Source organism: Electrona antarctica, assembly GCF_951216825.1.
Source record: "Electrona antarctica genome assembly, chromosome: 18".
In the NCBI taxonomy this organism is placed as follows: domain Eukaryota; kingdom Metazoa; phylum Chordata; class Actinopteri; order Myctophiformes; family Myctophidae; genus Electrona; species Electrona antarctica.
In genome coordinates this window covers 10,038,029-10,057,791 of record NC_136799.1, presented here as the reverse complement: position 1 = coordinate 10,057,791, position 19,763 = coordinate 10,038,029, and the positions used below count along the sequence as shown (strand labels likewise).

The 19,763-nt window shown below is 45.8% G+C and overlaps 1 protein-coding gene across 1 annotated transcript in view; it reads right to left on the bottom strand.

The window, feature by feature from the left end:
• Positions 1-478: 478 nt before the first annotated feature.
• The window catches only part of LOC306942895 (uncharacterized protein), a 28,912-nt gene continuing 9,627 nt past the window's right edge, over positions 479-19,763 (bottom strand). The window contains exons 2-5 of the mRNA XM_079529063.1: positions 18,050-18,131; positions 16,314-16,897; positions 9,465-9,518; positions 479-979 (exon numbers count right to left, since the gene is read on the bottom strand). Coding sequence (XP_079385189.1) covers positions 854-979; positions 9,465-9,518; positions 16,314-16,897; positions 18,050-18,131 — 846 coding nt within the window. The 3' untranslated portion in view covers positions 479-853. The remainder of the gene's footprint in view (positions 980-9,464; positions 9,519-16,313; positions 16,898-18,049; positions 18,132-19,763) is intronic.

Here is a 19,763-nt window from a genome sequence, read left to right as displayed (position 1 = left end):
ATCTGTGCGTGGGTCTCTTCAGACTTAATCAAACCAATCTGATCATAATCTGGATAGGCCAAAAATCTGATTTTGAGCTGCCAGGCCCAGTCTGAACATAATAACCAAGTTATCCGTTGTCTTTGTCCCTTTGTTTTGTACCATGTTGTCACAGCTCCCACACAAGCATGTGTATATACTCATGTGTATACTACAGTTGGAGGCCATCGATATTGTCCTTTTCTTTTTGCTGAGGTTTGCGTGATCTGCGCAAAAGGACAGTTAACCCATTTTGGGCGGGAACCCCTTTTGGTGTTTTAAACATTATGTTATAATTTAGCTATTGAAAAATAACAGATCTACAAGCTCATAGCACGCCACCGAGTGGCGCGCTACGAGCTTGTAGGTCTGCTATTTTTGAAAAATCGTGAAAATGTAGATGGATTTTTTCAGGATTTAGAAGGATTTTTAAAGGGACAATATCGGTGGCACCCAACTGTATGTGTTGATGAGAGGACCGCTTGTATGCAAAACCTGAAGTATCATTGAAACCACATCGACTGATATTGTGGTTTTGACAACTTTATGTTCTCTGGTTCCTGCTGGTTTCACCACGTAGTGGAGCAGTTATCAAAGTGACAGCGAAACGGAATGGAATTACCTGAGTGTGCAAAATATTCAACCTTCATACATGGTCGAAAAATGTTTTTTTTTCCTTTCCTTTCTTCCCCCCCCCTATAGCAGTCATTCTTAAGACAGTAACTTCTTGGTCTCATCGTAGAATAAGCTGCAACAAGCAGCAGTCCCAAAATGGGGGTTGGATGGGGGGTTCGATGCAGGGGGGGTGGTGGGCTTCTATCTGGCAGCGACGTCCTTACGCACAGGGAGGATCATCAGACGTCGTCATGGGGCTAGACGGGGGCGCTGTGCTCAGAGAATGAAAGGCGAAGATGGAGGGATCATAGGTGTACCTGGGCGGAGGACGGGCACCGCTCAGATTCTGTGGAGAGACAAAGGGATAGGGGAGAGGAAAACATAATGGTTAATGAGACCGACTGATGGGTGACAAAGTGGGAATGCAAGGGCCGGTACGGCGTCCCCCAGGGCTCTGTGCTATGTCCGCTCCTGTTTTCCCACGACGCCAAACCCCCTCGCCGAAAATGCCCCGATGTACGACAATAAGCGTGATCACCTATTTTCGCGGAATGTTTACCCCTGAACAGGGACCCTATAGGTCAACAGCAGTACTGCTCATTCACAGGTCAGCACTACTACTAGCAACACTGCATACCTAGCGGCCAGTTTCTTTTGGTTTTCTTTTTTGTTTTTGATCCTTTTTGTTTTCTCCTCGATTGCACAGTGCAAGTCTTTAGGCTTATAAATACAGTCAAGGTCATGAGAATGAGGGAAAAGTCCCTGAAAACAACATTATAGTAGAGCAACAAGTACACACACAGGGGGGGGGGGGGGGGGAACTAGTGCTCTTCTTGTACAATAGTGGACTTTTCATTCATGGTTTAAGTTCAGTGACATGAATGCTTTTCCACTCCCAGAGCCAGCCCCCCCTCCCCTCCTCTCCCGGTAGAGTCTCACTCTTTGCAGCTCTCTGCAGGACCTCCTGGTCTAAAATTAGCCCTGGTCATTTTCCTCCCGACAGGAAATGGCTTTGTGTGATTTGGCAGTGAGGTAGCACTTTCCCCCGTTCCCTGCTGCGGGAGAGGGAGGGAGGAGGAGGGGGGTGTATGGGCTGTAAAGGTGGGCTGGGAGAGATTGAGACCTTGAGATGGATCAGTAGTCAGAAACTGACCTTACGGGCAGTGGTGGGAAAAGTACTATACTTTAAGTAAAAGGTATCAATACTTGCAATGTTGCTCTGTTACAAGTAAAAGGAATTCAAAATGTACTTGAGAAATGAGAATATAAAAGTAGAAAGTGCTCATTATGCACAATGTCCCATCTCACATGATTTTTAATGTATAAATTGTGTGTATTTGTGTGTGTGTGTGCGTGCGTGCGTGCGTGCGTGCGTGCGTGCGTGCGTGCGTGCGTGCGTGCCTGAGTGCGTGCGTGCGTGCGTGCGTGCGTGCGAGAGAGAGAGAGAGAGAGAAATGCTGATTTCCACCAGTGCCATCTGCCCATACATGCACCTCGACGCTCACCCAGCTGCCCTGCCGTGCTGTGCAGCACTGCTGTTATGAAGCACTGGGCGCAGGTATAGGAAAAGTACCCGCAGTGGCATGGAGCCATGTGGGCACACACGGCAGCACCGTAGGCGCTTCTATGTCACATGGCTATCATAACGATGTTGCCATTGACTTCAGCCAAGGGACTCCACGATGCTGACAACTGGGGCAGCAGCGCAGCGACAATTCCCTATACGCCATTTAACCCATTTAGGTCTGAGACCGACCACATTCTACAAATGTCTTCTAAATCATGACAGTTTTCTGAAAAACCTATGTTTCTATGTCAGTGGTCCTCACCTTTTTCATGTCACGGAGCCCCAGAATTATCTGTATTTGGCTGTGGACCCCCATCTGAAAATATGTTGTTCCAGGGACCCCCCCAGAAGCAAAGATTTGAGTTCAAAACGCTCTGAAAGAATATATATATTCAAAGATTTCTGCCACATTTTCGCGATTTTTCAAAATATAGCAGATCTACAAGCTTGTAGCGCGGCACCATGAGCTTGTAGATCAACAGCTAAAGTATAACATTATGCTTAAAACGCCAAAAGGGGTAAAGTAGGTGTTCACCAATGCAGATAAAAACACTTCTGAACGAGAAGGGGTGCATGTTTAGCCACTTAAAGCCCTATGTCATGCTACATCATATACGCTGGTGTTGGATGGACAGCGAAAGCAACCGATTTACAAGCTCACAGCGCGTTGCAATGCGGCACACTGTGGAGCTTGTGCATCTGCTGTTTTTTGACGATTTTCTCGCTGAATGACAGGGAGGCCCTGAGGCCAGCAGGCTTAAAGTGGTTAAGGAAGAGTTAATGATAGTATCAGCCCTATGTAGACGTGACGTGAATGGTTAAGAAGATGTTTTCCATATGGTAGCCGCCTGTAAGTCAACACGGTTGCTTTGGGAAAGAGTTGCACCTTTTAAAGCTGGATATCCCTGTTCACGTCGTGTGCCCTGTAGCATGTTTACCGTTCCCCACAGAGCCGTCCTGTGTACTCTGCTGCACGCTGACAGACATTTAAGGCCCAAAGAGGGTTCAGGCTAAGTTCAAGACGACGTGTAGCCGAGTCGTCGCAGACCAACTACTAATTACACACTATAAGAACCACCTAAAAGGCCAAGGAGAGAAATGTGTCGGCTATATCTGTGCAACCACGCCACATTCCTGACGTTCTTCGCACGGAGCTAGTTTATCAACTAGTTTGAGAGAAAACGGTCTCTGACTATGTGTCAACAAGTTAGCTCAAGAGGATATTTTCGGGATTAAACTATTTTAGTCCAACCCACTGGTCCGCTAATCAAGCACTCACAAAGGTGCCGTGCTGTGGGGGTGCTGTTTTCGCTCTTGAGCAATGTAACTTTGAATCAATATCAGGATTGTTTTCAAACATTTGCCTCGATCGCGATTGAGTGATTATTAAAAGAAAAGAAGCTTGCAGACTTGAGCCTTTGAGCTTGTAGACTGACATTTTTCATTATTTTTTACATGCCACCATTGTACCGTTGTTTATCAGACTAATCTATTTAGTTGTCGATTTGTTATTCTGTATATAATGTAAGAAAGATATATATCCCCAAAAAAGCTTGCTTCTCGATTATTCGGTAAAGTGAGTTATTGGTTCTAAATATCGGTTTCGATATATTTTCAGTTAATTGCCCAGCCCTGCACTGAAGTAACTTGTTTAACCCACGGCAGCTGGAACGTTTTCAAACCGCAAACTTTGAAAACAGAACACATTTTCTATCAACCTGTGACCTGATGAAATCCAGAGAATTCCAGCTACCTCCGGGGCCAGATAGGCAGATCATACAATCGATTTCATTCAATCTGCATCCTTGATCTCACAGGCTTTTACATCCATTCGTGTCTCAACCATCTCTCGCATCTCAGTCGCGGTCTGCCCTCCACCAGCCCCATGCTGGCTGAAAGCTACTTTTTCTGTCTTTGCTCTGCAAGTGTATTTTAGAGACGGGAGGTAGGCCGGGGCTACGAGTGTTCCTACTAAAGAAAGTACGCTTTCAACATCTTATAACCGTCTTAGTACAGTAGTAGTAACAGTACTCTGGGTAGAGTACAGTACAGAGTAGTACAGCACAGAGTATAGTACAGTAGGTTACAGAGTATACAGTACAATACAGAGCACTGTACAGCACAGAGTATACTACAGTACAGTACAGTACAGTAACTATTACAATAAAAGTACATTTGCGCCGCTCACTTCACACAGGTGCGATTTTACTACAGACAAGAGGCTGCGCAGCTTGCGGCTGAAAAGTAGCTCAAATTTTAACTCAAATCTTTGCTTCTGGTGGGTCCCTGGAACAACATATTTTCAGAAGGGGCTCGGCGGGCAATTACATATATTTTTGGGGGTCCTTGACGTGAAAATGTTTGAGAACGACTGATATAGAAACATGGGTTTTTCAGAAAACTGTCAAGATTTAGAAGACATTTTGTAGAATCGGTCTCGGTCGAAATGGGCTAAGGAGAACTCCTTCTAACGCTATGGACCAGAGCTACTCCAACCCCTACAGATGGGTTAAGGAGAACTCCTTCCAACGCTATGGACCAGAGCTACTCCAACCCCTACAGCGCAGCAGCTTCCAGCCAAGGCTCTGCATTGTCCTCCCGCGGCCTCCCTCCGCTGTTACCACCACCATCACCCCACCGACACTGTCATCACCCGCCACGGCCCCATGCATGCATCCCCTGCATCCAGCTGCCTTCTGAGACGCGGGGCCCCCCGTCCGGGGCCCCATCCCCCCCCCACCCGCCCCTTCCAGATCCGGTGTCTCCTCTGGACTGTGGCCAGCTAACTGAGGGGCTGACAGATAAAAGACAGGGGGGGAAAGGAGAAGCCAGAGCGGGTGAAGTTATGAGGGAGAGAGACGGGGATATGAAGAGAGGATGAAGTGTGCAGAGAAAGAGAGAGAGAGACGGGGGCAGATCACAGTGCACGCTAAGTGGCACAAAAGGGTAGAAAGAGTGAAGGGGTCACAGAGGTTCCGGTGGGGCCCCTGGGGGCCCCACAAGGCTCATCATCAAGCAACCTTCATCCCCCCGGACCTAGAAAATGGTGGAAAAAGTACTCCCATTTTGTACTTGAGTAATATAATCAATACTGCAATTGATACTCTGTTACAAGTAAAATGTACTTAAAGTACCAAAAGTAGAAAGTACTCTTGTCTAGTGTAATTTCAAGTTTTCAAATGTATAAACATCTTTTGAAAATAGCAGATATACAAGTTTGTAGATCGGCTATTTTTAAATGGCAGAAATGTATGCCTGTATAGGGCTGAAGTGGTTAAAGTTAAAGTATGTTTTGTAATAATAAATCAAAAACTACAAAGTAACTAGTAAATAAAGTTGTCAAATAAATCATTGTAGTGGAGTAAAGGTATAATATTTGCCTCTCTAAGATGTAGTGGAGTAGAAGTGAAAGTATTGTAAATTGTAAATACTCAAGTAAAGTACAACACCTCAACGTTATACTTAAGTACAGCACTTAAGCAAATGTTACTTAGTTGCTTTACACCGCTGAAAACGTCTCCGCCGCGCCTGAAACCCGCGGCCAGCCACCGCGGACGCCACTGTCGGCGACGACAACGCTTTACTAACGAGAGCAGCAGGACCAGGAGATAATGAGCAATATCTCCACGAATCAGTGGAGCAACACAGCGAGCAGCCGGGGCGGCCATGCAGCACTGCAGGCTAAAAATGGAAAATGACTTCATCCTGGCAATGCACCACCAGGGAACCAACCGCACAACACTATCCTCTACCTCCTCCTCTTCTTCTTCTGCCGGCTCTCACTTCTCCATCTCACTGCTGCTCTGCTCTGCTTGAGAGATCCCACCTTAACCCATTCTGACCTGAGATCAGATTCTAAAAATGTCTTCTACATCCTGACAGTTTTCTGAAAAAGCTATGTTTGTATGTCAGTCGTTCTTCGGTTTTTCAAAAATAGCAGACCTACAAGCTCATAGCGCGCCACTCGGTGGCGCGCTATGAGCTTGTAGATCTGCTATTTTTTAATAGCTAAAGCATAACATAATGCTAACACCCGGTTCCCGCCCAAAATGGGTTAAAGGACAACTTTGTTTTTTTTTCAAGACCAACTGCTCATGTTTTAGGTTGTTATTAGAGAAAGTAAAAGATGAGTTCTTGTTCATTCTTTTTTATTTGCTGCTTTCTTTCGTTTTAGCGATATTAGCTATTTATTTTTGACAGGCCACAGTAGTAGTTTTCTGTGTGTCTGAACGAACAACTGACTACTAGGGGGCTGCCATTTACTGTGTGTCATAGGCTCAATAGGTCAGTTTGTCACCTCCCCCTTCACATTCAATAGATCTTGTGATCTTTTTTGGCCAGATGTAATTTCCTGGTGTCTAGTATTATAGGACTATAGTAAATGCGACTGGATTGGTTTACCCTAAGTTGTGATGTTGGTACAACGTGTTTGTTCGTGATACACGTCCATGACACAAACAAGGGGTGTCATAAGCCTCAACAGACACCGTCCCACACAACGTGATAATAACATCGCTTTTCACACCACCACCACACAGCATGTCCTTCTGGAGCGGCCATGGTTTGTGCCAATTAAGGGACCGCAACAAGGCTGCTTCCAGCTGACACGAGCTCTACCAACACGATTCCCTTAATACCAGCTGCTAAACAAAACCTAGAACCGCACGTACAGGTATGTGAGTGCAGTGACCATACTTCTGCCAGCCATTCAAGACGGAATCCCCACTTGGCCAGGGGTGATATTCTGCTCATGGGCTTCATGTCCCCAGATGTCAGTGAAGTGACAATTTAAGGACTTTTAAGAGCTTTTGAATACCTTAAAAAAAAGTTGAAAGTAATCAACAAACAATGCTATAAAAACTGGTCAAACATATAAGGCCAAATGATATACTAGATAACGCCTCACTTTGTATCTGTGTGTATCTGTGGAACCGAAGATGTTAATAATGCCTCAACTCCTACATTCCAAGTGCTTGTCAGGGTTGGCGGGTCGCCAATTTAAATAGGATTATTCTGGAGGGTCACAGCCTGAAAAGTTTGACAACCACTGTTCTAACCAACAGCAGGGTCTACATTTCTCAATGATAGAGCAGCATGACCACGTCCAACCGCTGCAGACGTGCCATTTAATGTAGTTGTGTTCAACGTAGATTCAGGAGTGGACACCACCCACTGCTCAACCTAAATCACTCCCATCCCTATCTCCTCGTCAAGTTCACCCGTGTCTCCACGGCAGCGCAGCCAATCACGTAACATTCCCCACAGCATAAATACACACCTCATATCATTACTTACCTGTTGATACCGCCTCGCGCTGTCAAATTTCCCCCCCCTCCTCCCCAACTAACCCCCTCCATCCTCAGCATTGCCCCGCTAACACTTCTCTCTCTCTCCTTCTCCTAGGAGCCCCCGGGGGGGCAGCGTCCGAGCAGAGGCGACCGACCGCTCCCGGGTGAGCAGGTCGGTCGTCAAGCTCTCGAGACTACGTCCCCATCCTCAGTCTCGCCCTCCCCGGGCTCCTCATCATTACACCCACATCTCATTTGTGCAAATAAATACTACTAATCTTGAACAGTGGTGTGGTTTCTTGCTAGTGAATAATGTATTAGCATACTCTAATGCTACTTACTGCCTGGGCAGCTGCTGTGAGAACCTGGTGTCTGCAGAATGCGCCCAGATGTATCTCATTGGCTCCTTTACTCATGACACGACCAATTCGGAGTTGGCGCTTTTCAGTGTTGCTAAGATACGATCCCCACACACCATGGGATCTATTCACCACAACAACCTTGAAAGTGTGACTAGTAGTAGTGTGGGTGCATGTGTTTGGCCCGACGTACTAACAAACAGTCCTATACATTCATGAGGCCGACACCATACCCAAAATCCAATCCTAAACCTAACCTCACAGGAAGCCACGGGTTAGTTTTAACCTGCCACAGGTTATAGTGATAACTTGCCGCGCACGGGTGAGTTTTAACCGGCCACGGGTTCGTTTTACCCTGCCGGGCATGTCGGGAGCCACAGGTGAGTTTTAACAACATACCTGCCATCTAAATATAAAACCCACAATGTACTATAATATACTCCATCAGAGATTCAAAAGTGCTAGCATTGTAAATTTCAAGTTAAAGTGGGCGCACGGTATATACGTCACGGTCACATCCCTTGAGGTTTTCAATAGTGAGTTTTAACCCGGCCATGTGTTAGTTGTAAGTAACCGGCCATGCATGTTGGAAGCAACAGTGTTGTCGGACTAATGCCTGTCTAACAAACGTATGCACCCCGAATGGTGCACGACTACTGCACAAGGAGCGCCCCCCCTTCCCCCCCCTGTCAGCCGGTCAAGAAAAAGGTTGCTCTACCATACAGACTGCTAACTGCAGTAGTTTTTGTTATATCAACACTCTGCAAATAGTCTGAGAATATGTAGAAGGGAGTTCCAGCCGCGCCTCTAGCCTATAGCAGGCCAGTCTGGTGCATCTCAGGAGCAGGACATATATATGCGAACAAGAAGGCACTGGAGCAGCTCAGACGATTTAGGCCCTTATTTTATTATATCAGGGTGCAGGTAAAAAGTGACAACGTTTCGATGTGTCAATTACATCTTCGTGAGGTCATGGTATATAGTCTGAGAATATATTAGAGGCTGAAAAATGTAGCCTACTCCTTTTCACTCACAGGAAAACTAGCGTAATAACTGTTACTGTCAGATGTGATAATATCTGACAGTTGTCAGACCATTGTATTATAGAATTGTTTGTTTCACTTGGCTTTGATGTGCAAAAAGCAAACTCACGGCGGACTGTCACATGACTCGAGCAAGCATGGCTCTGTCACTATAGAGAGCCTGGAACAAACATGAGTGCCAGATGCCGTCCCAGCATGGCGTTGGAGGGGCATCGAGGTACAGACAGGCTGGCCTGTTCACGGGAACCGAGCAACCCTGCAACCTTATCGCCGCTGTAATGGATATACCTAGATCTGGACGGCCTATTGTCGCACTGCATAAAAGAGAGGGACTGTGTGTGTGTGTGTGTGTGTGTGTGTGTGTGTGTGTGTGTGTGTGTGTGCACTGTGCGCGTGTGCGAGAGAGTATTCAGATTATCACCACTTGCCTGATGAAAAAGTACCATACATTGGGCACATGTACAGTATGGTACTTTTGTACAAAGTACAACATGTTGTTTTATTCATGTGGGAACGTTAGCTAACCTGACTCCGCCGGTTAAACGTTAGCAGCTTCAATAACAACTGAACTCACCCGGATCTTTATTGTGCGTGTTTTCCCCCCGCAGTTCTTCTTCAGCAGCATTTTCTGTGGGGAACAAAAAAATAATAGCTATTCATGTGAATTAAATTAATTAATATATTTAGTTCACCATGGATAGTTTCTACAGTGTATCCTGTCTTTGGCATTGAATGTTAGAAAATTATATATACTGTCTGTATACATTCCCTTTTAGGCTATGACAAATAACTTAAAATATACAGAAGAAATTACATATTTAAAAACTATGCTTTCAAACAAAGAAACTATATGGTGGAAATACATGACATGTTCTCAGCTTGTAGACCTGCGATGTCCACTATTTTTGGGAGGGGGGAGGGGGGGCAGGGTGGGGGTCGCGAGACTTGGCCAAAGAATTTCCGGTGGTCCCCAGCCAAAAATGTTGAGAACCCCTCAATGTTTTTGCGCAAACTTTTCAAGTATAGAGGCCCAAAAGAGAGAATCGACGTTCACATGGAATCCAAACTGATCCAAGCGGATCAGCTTGTACTGTTTTTAATTATATATTTTTTCTCATTTATGGAATTTGTCCCAAAGCCTAACGATGGGGAGAATCCATATGCTCCCAATAGAAGAGCTGGAGTGAGTCGGCCCTCAACTTCTCTCTTTGTAGGTTTTGTTTTAAAAATTATACACTTATTTTACATTAAACATTTTGTATGTTTTTACATGTAGGAAAAGAAAATGGGATGATTACTCAAGATGTGAAACATAACAATTGGTCTGTGACCCACAAATGAGTCCCGACCCAGTGTTTGGGAAAACAGTATATAGTCTAGACGACTTGTGTACCGCGCGAGCCACATCGCAAAACAAAACACAGTCGCCGTATTGTTTTGAGTGTAATTTCCAACGTGTAAAACAGGGCAACGTCGTGCACGGTGCGTGGTTCAGAACTGAACACTGAGTTCACGTCAATTACGCTGAATCATCAGGGTGATCAAGGAAGTGCCGTCTCACTGGAGCAAACAGTGGGTCAAACGAGGCTTATGTAATATCCTGTCCTTAGGCTCGCCTTCCACGCAGCTCTGCCATTCTCGTGAACGGCGGGGGTGGAGGCGGCTCACAATCAAGGAATTGTGAGCCGTGGTCTTGTGGTCGGGGAGGTAGCTTCTCAAAGGGGGAAGGGAAGCCCTGGGAAGAACGGCCGCACAAAACCCCTGCTGCTACTGCTGCCGAGCTGTGTGTGTGTGTGTGTGTGTGTGTGTGTGTGTGTGTGTGTGTGTGTGTGTGTGTGTGTGTGTGTGTGTGTGTGTGAAAATCTACAAAGTATAACTAAAGTCTTCAAATCATTGTAGTGGAGTAAAAGTACAATTTTTGCCTCTGAGAATGACATGTATAGTGGAACTTCTGGCGCTTGCAGACGCAGGCGTGCCGTGAATGACAGTAAAGCACACCCTGGAGTGTAATATTGCTTAATTAGCATACTCTACCATACAGACAGGCTGGTTAAAATCCCATTTTTATTAATTATAATAAGTTGCAGATTGTGTGTCGTCCCCCTGCCCAATAACAACCTGTGGAGCCTCCGTGTGCCAATTGTTTCTCAAGCTGTTCAACTGGGGATTTCCATATTTCCTCTCGTTCAATCGTCATTGAACAATCAAAGCTGTAGCGTTTGATGACTTTGGCAACAAGTGTCTGCCCTTGTCAACCTTGATCGGATTGTGCCATGTTCATGCACAAGTGTCTCCCAAATTGTGCACCGATCAGCGCAAAAAAAAAAATGGACATCTGCCACACAAACTGTTGGTCATCATCCATGATAATCAGGCTGACAAAACAATGGAAGTCCCACATCTGAGCACTTGGGCGAGGATTAGCATGCATGATGGATTAACAGAGGCTGAAAGAAAACAGCCCGCTGGCCCCTTGACCCCTGGGCCTTTAAGAATATTATGAGATAAATAAATGTATCAACAAGGTTGAAAGCTCATGCTGCTCTCACATGCTCGGGGTCCACGGTTGCACTTCGTGTTTGTCAAACACACTGCTTTACGGACGTGTCCTAGATTTGGGCTGTGAACTCGAACCTTTTTCCAGAAGAGCCGGTCCCCCTGAAGCCTTTCAGTTTGGATCGATTTTCAAAAGCATAAATCCGCCTGTTCTGCTTTTTGACAAACCCATGTACTCAAGTCCTAAAGATTTTCAGGTATTTTTACTTTCTCTCTGATTTTCAGTACTTTTACTTCTACCCCACTACATCTCTAATATTTAACTTTTACGCCACTACAATTATATGAAAGCTTTATAGTTACTTTGTATATTTTTATTATTATAACAAAACACACTAACCACTTCATGGTCTTGATGAGTCTTTTTTTTAAAGTTTTTTTTTGCGGCTTTATTTATAATTTTTTTCATAGAGGGACAGACAGTAGGCTGACAGGAAATGGGGGAGAGAGATGGGGGAGTGACATGCAGTAAAGGCCGTCAGGATCGGGAGTCGAACCTGCGGCACACTGCCAGACTCGGGCTACCGGCTAGGGTGCCTGGACCGCTGAGCCACGGCCCAAGCCATGGTCTTGATGAGTCTTGTAACCTACTGGTGATTATGGGTTGATGGCATTCGAAGTGGGGGGATACGCAACAGGCCAACAGCACGTGCACCAAGGCCCGCCCCTGCTCGATCATGATTGGCGGAAGGCCACCTAGCCAAAAACAAAACCTACATTTTTTTTTACCCCAGGGGTGAACTGGGGACAGGGATGAACTCCGTATATGGTCAGCACACTCTATAGAAGGGTGCATTATCACAACAAAACAAAAAAATAAGTGATATTGGAATTAAGTGAAATCACTGAATATACCTTTAACATAACAGTATAATGTATATTGCAGTATTGATACTTTTTACTAAAGGAAAACATGTGAGTACTTCTTCCATCACTGCCTATATGCTATAAAATCCTGAGTGTTTAGTAACTCAAATGGACTTCTATAAGCGAGAGCATACAAATGGTTTGTAGAACTCTATTAAAGATGGAGTGCCATGATTTTTGTATTCTATCCAGTTTTTGTATTGTATGTATTTATTTCGTGTATGGTGACAGTACTTCATTAGACCCCTAGGGCTCCATTTTCGTCACCGCTAAACCCCTTATCCCTAAACTTCTTTGCATTTTTTTTTTACTAATTTACTAATGAAAAACATTTTTGAATAGTTCAACTAGCCAATCTACATTGACACGCTGTGAGCTTGTAGACTGACCATTTTAACTATTCAAAAATGTTTTGCAAAATAGTAAAACAAGGCAAAGAAGTTTAGGGATAAGGGGTTTAGCGGTGACAAAAATGGAGCCCCTAGTGTGGTTGTTATGTGCAATGATGTCTTCCCTTTGTATTTAGGGTTTCTTCCAGGGATTACTTGGTGGGGTGTCCACATAAAAATAACAAATACCGTACACTTTTTTGAAAAAGATCTTCATCCTTATATAATAATAATAATAATAATAATACATGATGATCATGTTTTAGGGTGAAAAGAAATCACGACACTGCAAGGATGCTCGCTCCGCCTCCAACCCAGTCAAACACGGTGAAATAGCACTGATTGGCAATTCCGTACATACACACCTAGAAAACCTGGAAATCCATACATATTATACTACTACGGTTTTGACCGCGACGGAGGCGTGGCTTTCACTAGTAGTGTATGTACGGAATTGCCAATCTTTGCTATTAATTTCACAGTGTTTGGGTGAGATCGAGTTTGACATTATTTACGATTCTGTGCTATTGGGTTACAACTCGGATGGGGCTGAGTCGGCTTCTACCGAACGTTCGACACGGCAACTTGCACGCTTTAGCTCACTCTGTGTTGTCTCTTGTGGCTCAAGTTCAGTAGAGATGGCGCCCCCTCCTGGACCGACTCACAGTCTATGGGGAGGATGTCAGTGTAATATGTATGGATTTTCTAGGCGTGTATGTATGGAATCTGTGATATTTCACCATGTTTGGGCTCGGAAACACTGCAAAAGTGTCTATATAACACGGAGTGTAATGAAGGATTCACACTATAGAGCTATAGAGTAATGAAGTACATACAGAAGTACTGTACTGTACCTTTTGTGGTACTTTTACTTTACTGGAGTATTCCCAATTTCCAATACTTTTACTTCTACTCCACTGGCACTACATCTCGGATCCAAATATTGTACTTTTACTCCACTACATTTATTTGAAAACGTTTGATTATTATGACAAAACATACACTAACCACTTCATTTCAAAAAATTGCCATTTAGAGATCTGTTATACTTTTACTCAAAGTAATTTTTTTAATTCCGGACTATAGTCTTTCTATATTGCAGTATTTATACTTTTACTTAAGTAAAAATTGTGAGTGCTTTTTCCCACAACTGTACATTACACACTAGCTGTTACAGTGTAATGAAGGATACATTACACATAGTGTTACATTGCACCCGCGCATGTGAATGAATGTTATGAACCAGATAATCGGGTGACTCATCAAGACGATCTTATCGACCTATACTGCATGTATACAGGGAGCCTATACTGGCTGCGAATAGGAAACATGGAAGAGAAACGGACTTACGTGGCCGGTTAAAACCCATTCAGGACGGAAATCCATTTTGGTGTTTTAAGCATTATGTTGTACGTTAGCTATTGAAAAATAGCAGATCTACAAGCTCGTAGCGCGGCACCGAGTGCCGCGCTACGAGCTTGTAGATCTGCTATTTTTTTTAAATCGTCAAAATGTGTCGCAAATCTTTGAATATATATTCTTTCAGAGCGAACGTTTTTAACTCAATTATTTGCCTCTGGGGCAGTCACTTGAACAACATATTTTCAGATGGGGGTCCACGGCCAAATTCAGATAATTCTGGGGGTGCTTGACATTAAATAGTTTGAGCACCACTGACATAGAAACATAGGTTTTTTCAGAAAAATATATTTATTTTAGAATCGGCCTTGGTCCCAAATGGGTTACGAATGAGGTTAGCGGTAGGTTTAGATTTAGTTGGACAACGCGACCAACGCCACATCGGGCGTCTTCGCGTTTCCTAATCGCAGCCAGTCGGCTCCAGTATACAAGCAGTAGGTCGATTAAGATCGTCCTGATAGGTAACCTACTGGCGTTTATCGGTTGATTTTCATTCGAATCCGCTATATAGTGTAATGGAGGACATTTGGGGGACATGGTTCCATTGCCAGCGAGGAGAGAGCTGGTTGACTGCACAGCAAAATCCTCAGCGTCAATTTAACCCTGAGGGTTAAAATGACACGTAGGACTTAATTCCTGTGTGTGTGTGTACCGTGTTGACGCTGCCAAGCTATAAAGGGTTAATGTTGGAGCTGAGCACCGTCTGCCTGCTACCTCCGTAGGCCCCCTATTGTACTCCCTTGCAGCACCTCCCATTCCACTTGACTGAATGCACGCGCACGCACGCACGCACGCACGCACGCACGTACACTGAGATACACTCATATACGCAATGATAAAGCAAAAAGCAAAAATACTTAAAAGATCAACACACACCATGCATGCACAGGCAGGCAGATAGACATAAGAAAGAAGGTATAGATAGAAGAAAGAATAGTTACTTCTCTCTAGTTAGTTCTTTCTGACCCCCAAATGCACGCACGCACACACACACACACACACACACGCACACACACACACACACACACACACAGCTCTCATTCACTGCCTGCTGTGTGTGATCATCTGCTCTCTCCCTCCCGAAAAACCCTGTGAACATATGGTGGACCTTTGAAACCTGTAGTTTAGTCTCCACGAGAGCACACATATTACACCCCCCCCCCCCACCCCCACCCCCCCCACCATCATACTAGAGAGCCAACAAGACCGCTGGGAGCTTCAACGATCAGCTCGGAGCAGCTTCTCTTCTCCATGACTCATTAGTGGCTGTCGTTTTTTTTTCTCTTTTTTTCTCTCTCTTGTTTATTTAATCCTCCTCCTCCGCCCCTCCGTCGTTTCATTTCCCCCTCCTCGCTCGCCAGCTTTTGTGAGAAACCGGGACGGACATCTGCCGTCCGTGCCTCCCTCGAACCCTCGCCTTCATCTCCTTCCAGCCAGACCACCGTGGTGGCAGGCGTCCGGCTAGGGGGGGTCGCTTTGTGTGTTTGTGTGTGCATACAGGGTAAGGCCGGGGGGGGGAGGGGTGGGGGGGTAAGGGGGGTGGGGGGCATCATTGTAGTCTGGGGTTCTAATCCTGTCCTCTAGTTTGCCTGGCAGTGTGCAGGGTTTATACAACCATAAGAACAAAAACAAAGATATGTTTGGTCTTTGATGAACTTAACATCATCAAACATGGTGGAAGAAGTACTCAGATGGCAATACCACAATGCAGAAATACTCTGCTGCAAGTAAAAGGCCTGCATTCAATATTTTGTAATGAAATGAAAAAGCATTGGCATCCTTACAGTACCAAAGTAAAATAAACTCATCTTTTTTTTCTCCAAAATGTACAAACGTCAGAATGTTGTGAACTTGTTTGGCTATTTCTGGCTAATGTTCTGCCCAGAATATGGCTGCCGGACGGAAGTGGCTCAGGGGTAGAGTGGCTGGTAGAGAACCGCAAGGTTCCCAGTTCGATCCTGGGCTCCCCCAGAGTTAGTGTCGAAGTGTCCTTGAGCAAGACGCTGAACCCCTAACTGCCTCTGAGCCCTGATGTGCATGTTGGTGCCTTGCATGGTTTCCTCCACCATCGGTGTACGAATGTACATCTATGTAAAGCATCTATGTAAAGCGCTTTGGATAAAAGCGCTATATAAATGCACCATTTACCATTAACTGCGTTTCCACCAGACCGGAGCCAGTGATATACTAACCTGTTGCATCTTCTCCAGATCCAGGCTGGGCCTGACAGACTCCCCTCCCCCTCCGTAGCTGTGCCGGTGCTTCCTGTAGGGGGCCGCCCCACAGGACTGGTCAAAGTGGGTCAGAATGATGGGCCGGGCCACCGGCGGAGGCTGCTGCACCACCGCATGCAGCTGGAAGCGCATGGTGGTGGGGGGGGGCTTGAGGCTGCGCGGCGGGCTGGAGCTGAAGAGCACCGGGCTGGGAGAGGCGGCCAGGTGAGGCCCCGGCTCCACCGGAGGAGGCCTGGTGGAGACGGAGGCCGGGGGAGACCCGCAGACGCACAGGTCGCGCACCTCCTCGTCGCTGGACGCGCTGCTTTGATGGTCACCGTGGGGGTGGTGGTGGTGGTGGGGGTGGTGGTGGCGGTGGTGATGGAAGGCCGACGCCCACTTCCTGCTGTCGCCGATCCTCTCCAGCTCCTCCTCAGAGGAGTGTCGGTCCAGGTTGGCGTCTAGGAGGAGGCGGAGGCGGCGCAGCCGGGCCGGGGAGGGAGGGCCCTGGTTGTGCTGCTGGCTGGTCGCCAGCGGGGTGAGGCCGCAGTTCCTCCACCGCTCTGAAAAGGACGGGAGAGGACGATCAGCGATGGATTCTCAGACGTTTTCATTTCGAGGACCCCCTCCCAGGTTAGTATACACGCATCCGGCCACACAGAGCCCCATCATTGTTCAAATCTAACCAGTATGGTAGGGGTGAATTATTGAGGGGCGCTAGTCGCTTCTATGTGTCCAGCTTTGAGGGTTTGTGTAAACACAAACATTGTCCTAACACAAACATTGAAGACAAAAGTGAGGACGCAAATTGTGATTGGCCGGAATGAGATGATGTACAGTATGATGTTTTATGATTTATGAAGAGCGCCCCTCACTTCACATGGGTATGATTTTTATACAATAATCAATGGTGCTCGGTGGCAATAGATAGCTGCAGCCATAGCGTAAGTATCCATTTGGTTCCATTTGTATACTCAGACCCCCCCCCCCCCCCCCTCGACACTGGTGGTTCCCCACATTGACAACCACTGATGTAAGAAACATCAGTGGGGTGTGTGTGAATTTGAACGTGTGCAAAATGATGAATCTTGCAAAAAGTATCTTTGCTGTGTGCCAAATAATTAGGTGCATTAAGTACAAAAGCGTGTGCTTTCTTCTTTTTTTTGTGGATACTGTAAAACGTTCCCATATTTCAGTTTTATAAGCTGGCCATGAAAATTAAATAAACAACAATTTTCACATGATTTGTATTAAGGATGATCATAATTAGAGATGTCCCGATACTGTATCGGTATCGGGAAAAGTATCGGCCCTTATTTGTCATATCGGGTCATATCGGTATCTGTGAATATGCCAGTCTAATCACAGATCCGACACAGGGGTAAGGGGTTGACACTATGGCAGGTAAATAAAATGTTGGGACATGTGGAGTTTGCTTTGGAGTTGCCCAAACTGCAAGTGCACATTTGAGTGATGAGTCTGCTATAAACACAACACGAGATATAGCTATAAACACAACATGAGATCACGACACTGGTATCTGTATTCGGTATCGGTTAACACAGAAATTGAGGTATCGGGATCGGATCGGAAGCGAAAAAAGTGTATCGGGACATCCCTAATCATAATAAGCAATACGTGCCAAGAGTAATAGAGAGAGCAGTGAAATTCCTGTGTAGACATGATGCAATAATAATGGGCGAAAGGCAACCTACCTCTGTCGATCTGTGCAAGTTCCTGGTTCTCACCCTCCGAGTCGTCACTCTCCCCTCCCTCTCCACTGCCATGATAGGAGATCTGCAAGAGGATTGGGGGTCAGAGGTCAGATATGGCATGAAGACCTGCTCAATTAACCATGACATGCTTTATGTTGGTGAGGAGCAGCAGCACTGCTGAGTGAGACCGTCTTCCAACAAAGCCACGGGAGAGTTTCTCGCTTTGAATATTGAAGCAGATTTAGGCAGTGGAGTCTTTGCATGAAAAGGTCTGGCATCTCCCTTAGAGATAGGGTGAGAAGTTCAGTCACACGAGAGAGACTCGGAGTAGAACCGCTGCTCCTTCGCCTGGAAAGGAGTCAGCTGAGGTGGTTCGGGCATCTGGTTAGGATGCCTCTCGGGCGCCTCCCTAGGGAGGTCCTCGATGCACGTCCCACTGGGAGGAGACCCCGGGGCAGACCAAGGCGCAGTTGGAGGAAATACATCGACTCACTGGCCTTGGAACGTCTCGGAATCCCCCAGGAGGAAGTCACTAATGTTGCTCTGGAGAGGGAAGTCTGGAGCACTCTGGTGGAGCTGTTGCCCCCGCGACCCGACTACGGATAAGCGGTTGAAGATGGATGGATGGTCTGCAGATTATTATTTATTCTTTTTAAACCAAAAACAGCCTACCTACAAACTGCAGGAGCCTTGCCTACAACAAAATATGACCGAAAGTTCATTTAAAATACAAATTACTCAACTGAAATTGCAAAACATAACAAATGCTGGCACAAATCATATTGAACTTTGCACAAAGCTGCAATGTTTTTTTTCTGAACCCACTTTTTTACACGTTTAACTGAACTGCCACACATAAATGTGATGTGCTTCCAAACTCACTTGCATTTCTTTAGCTAATATGTTTACTTATGTTGAAGCCAACTGTTAAGCTACGATAACCTGTTTTTTTGTGTAACCTGAACCACACTATCTCTTAAAAAAAAGAAAAAGAAAATCAATTCCTCGATTGAACCCAGAAACCCTGCAGACTGTAATGCTAAGAGTTAAGTAATGTTCATCACACTTGGTAATTACCACTCTGAGGCCCGGCCGCGCAGCTGCCATCTGTGCTTGTGTATGCATGGGTATACGGCACATGCGCACACATGCGCTCGCGCACACACACACACGCGCACACACACACACGCGCGCACACGCACACGCACACGCACACGCACACGCGCACACACACACACACACACACACACACACACACACACACACACACACACACACACCTCCTCTTCCTCTTGGCAACTTCACACAGAGGGAAAGAGGAGAAAGGATCCAAGGCTTCAAAGCCCTGACATGGCCAGACTACATATCATGACTATCAACTCAAATATGGCGTCCATGTTAAATAAGGAGCACCTGTTTTCAACCTATCTTCGTATAACTGGTCCTCACTAATGTTCTTTATAAGAGATGGCACCATTTCAGAACACCTGCCTACCAGTGTCTGCCTACCTGTCTGCCTACCAGTGTCTGCCTACCTGTCTGCCTGTCTGCCTACCAGTGTCTGCCTACCTGTCTGCCTGTCTGCCTACCAGTGTCGGTAGACACTAAGGTTTGGTAATTTAGCTACAAAGATTTCAAATGAGGTTTTTCATTAACCCATTTTGGCCTGACGAAGATTTGCGTTAAAAACGTTTGTTCTGAAAAAAATATATAT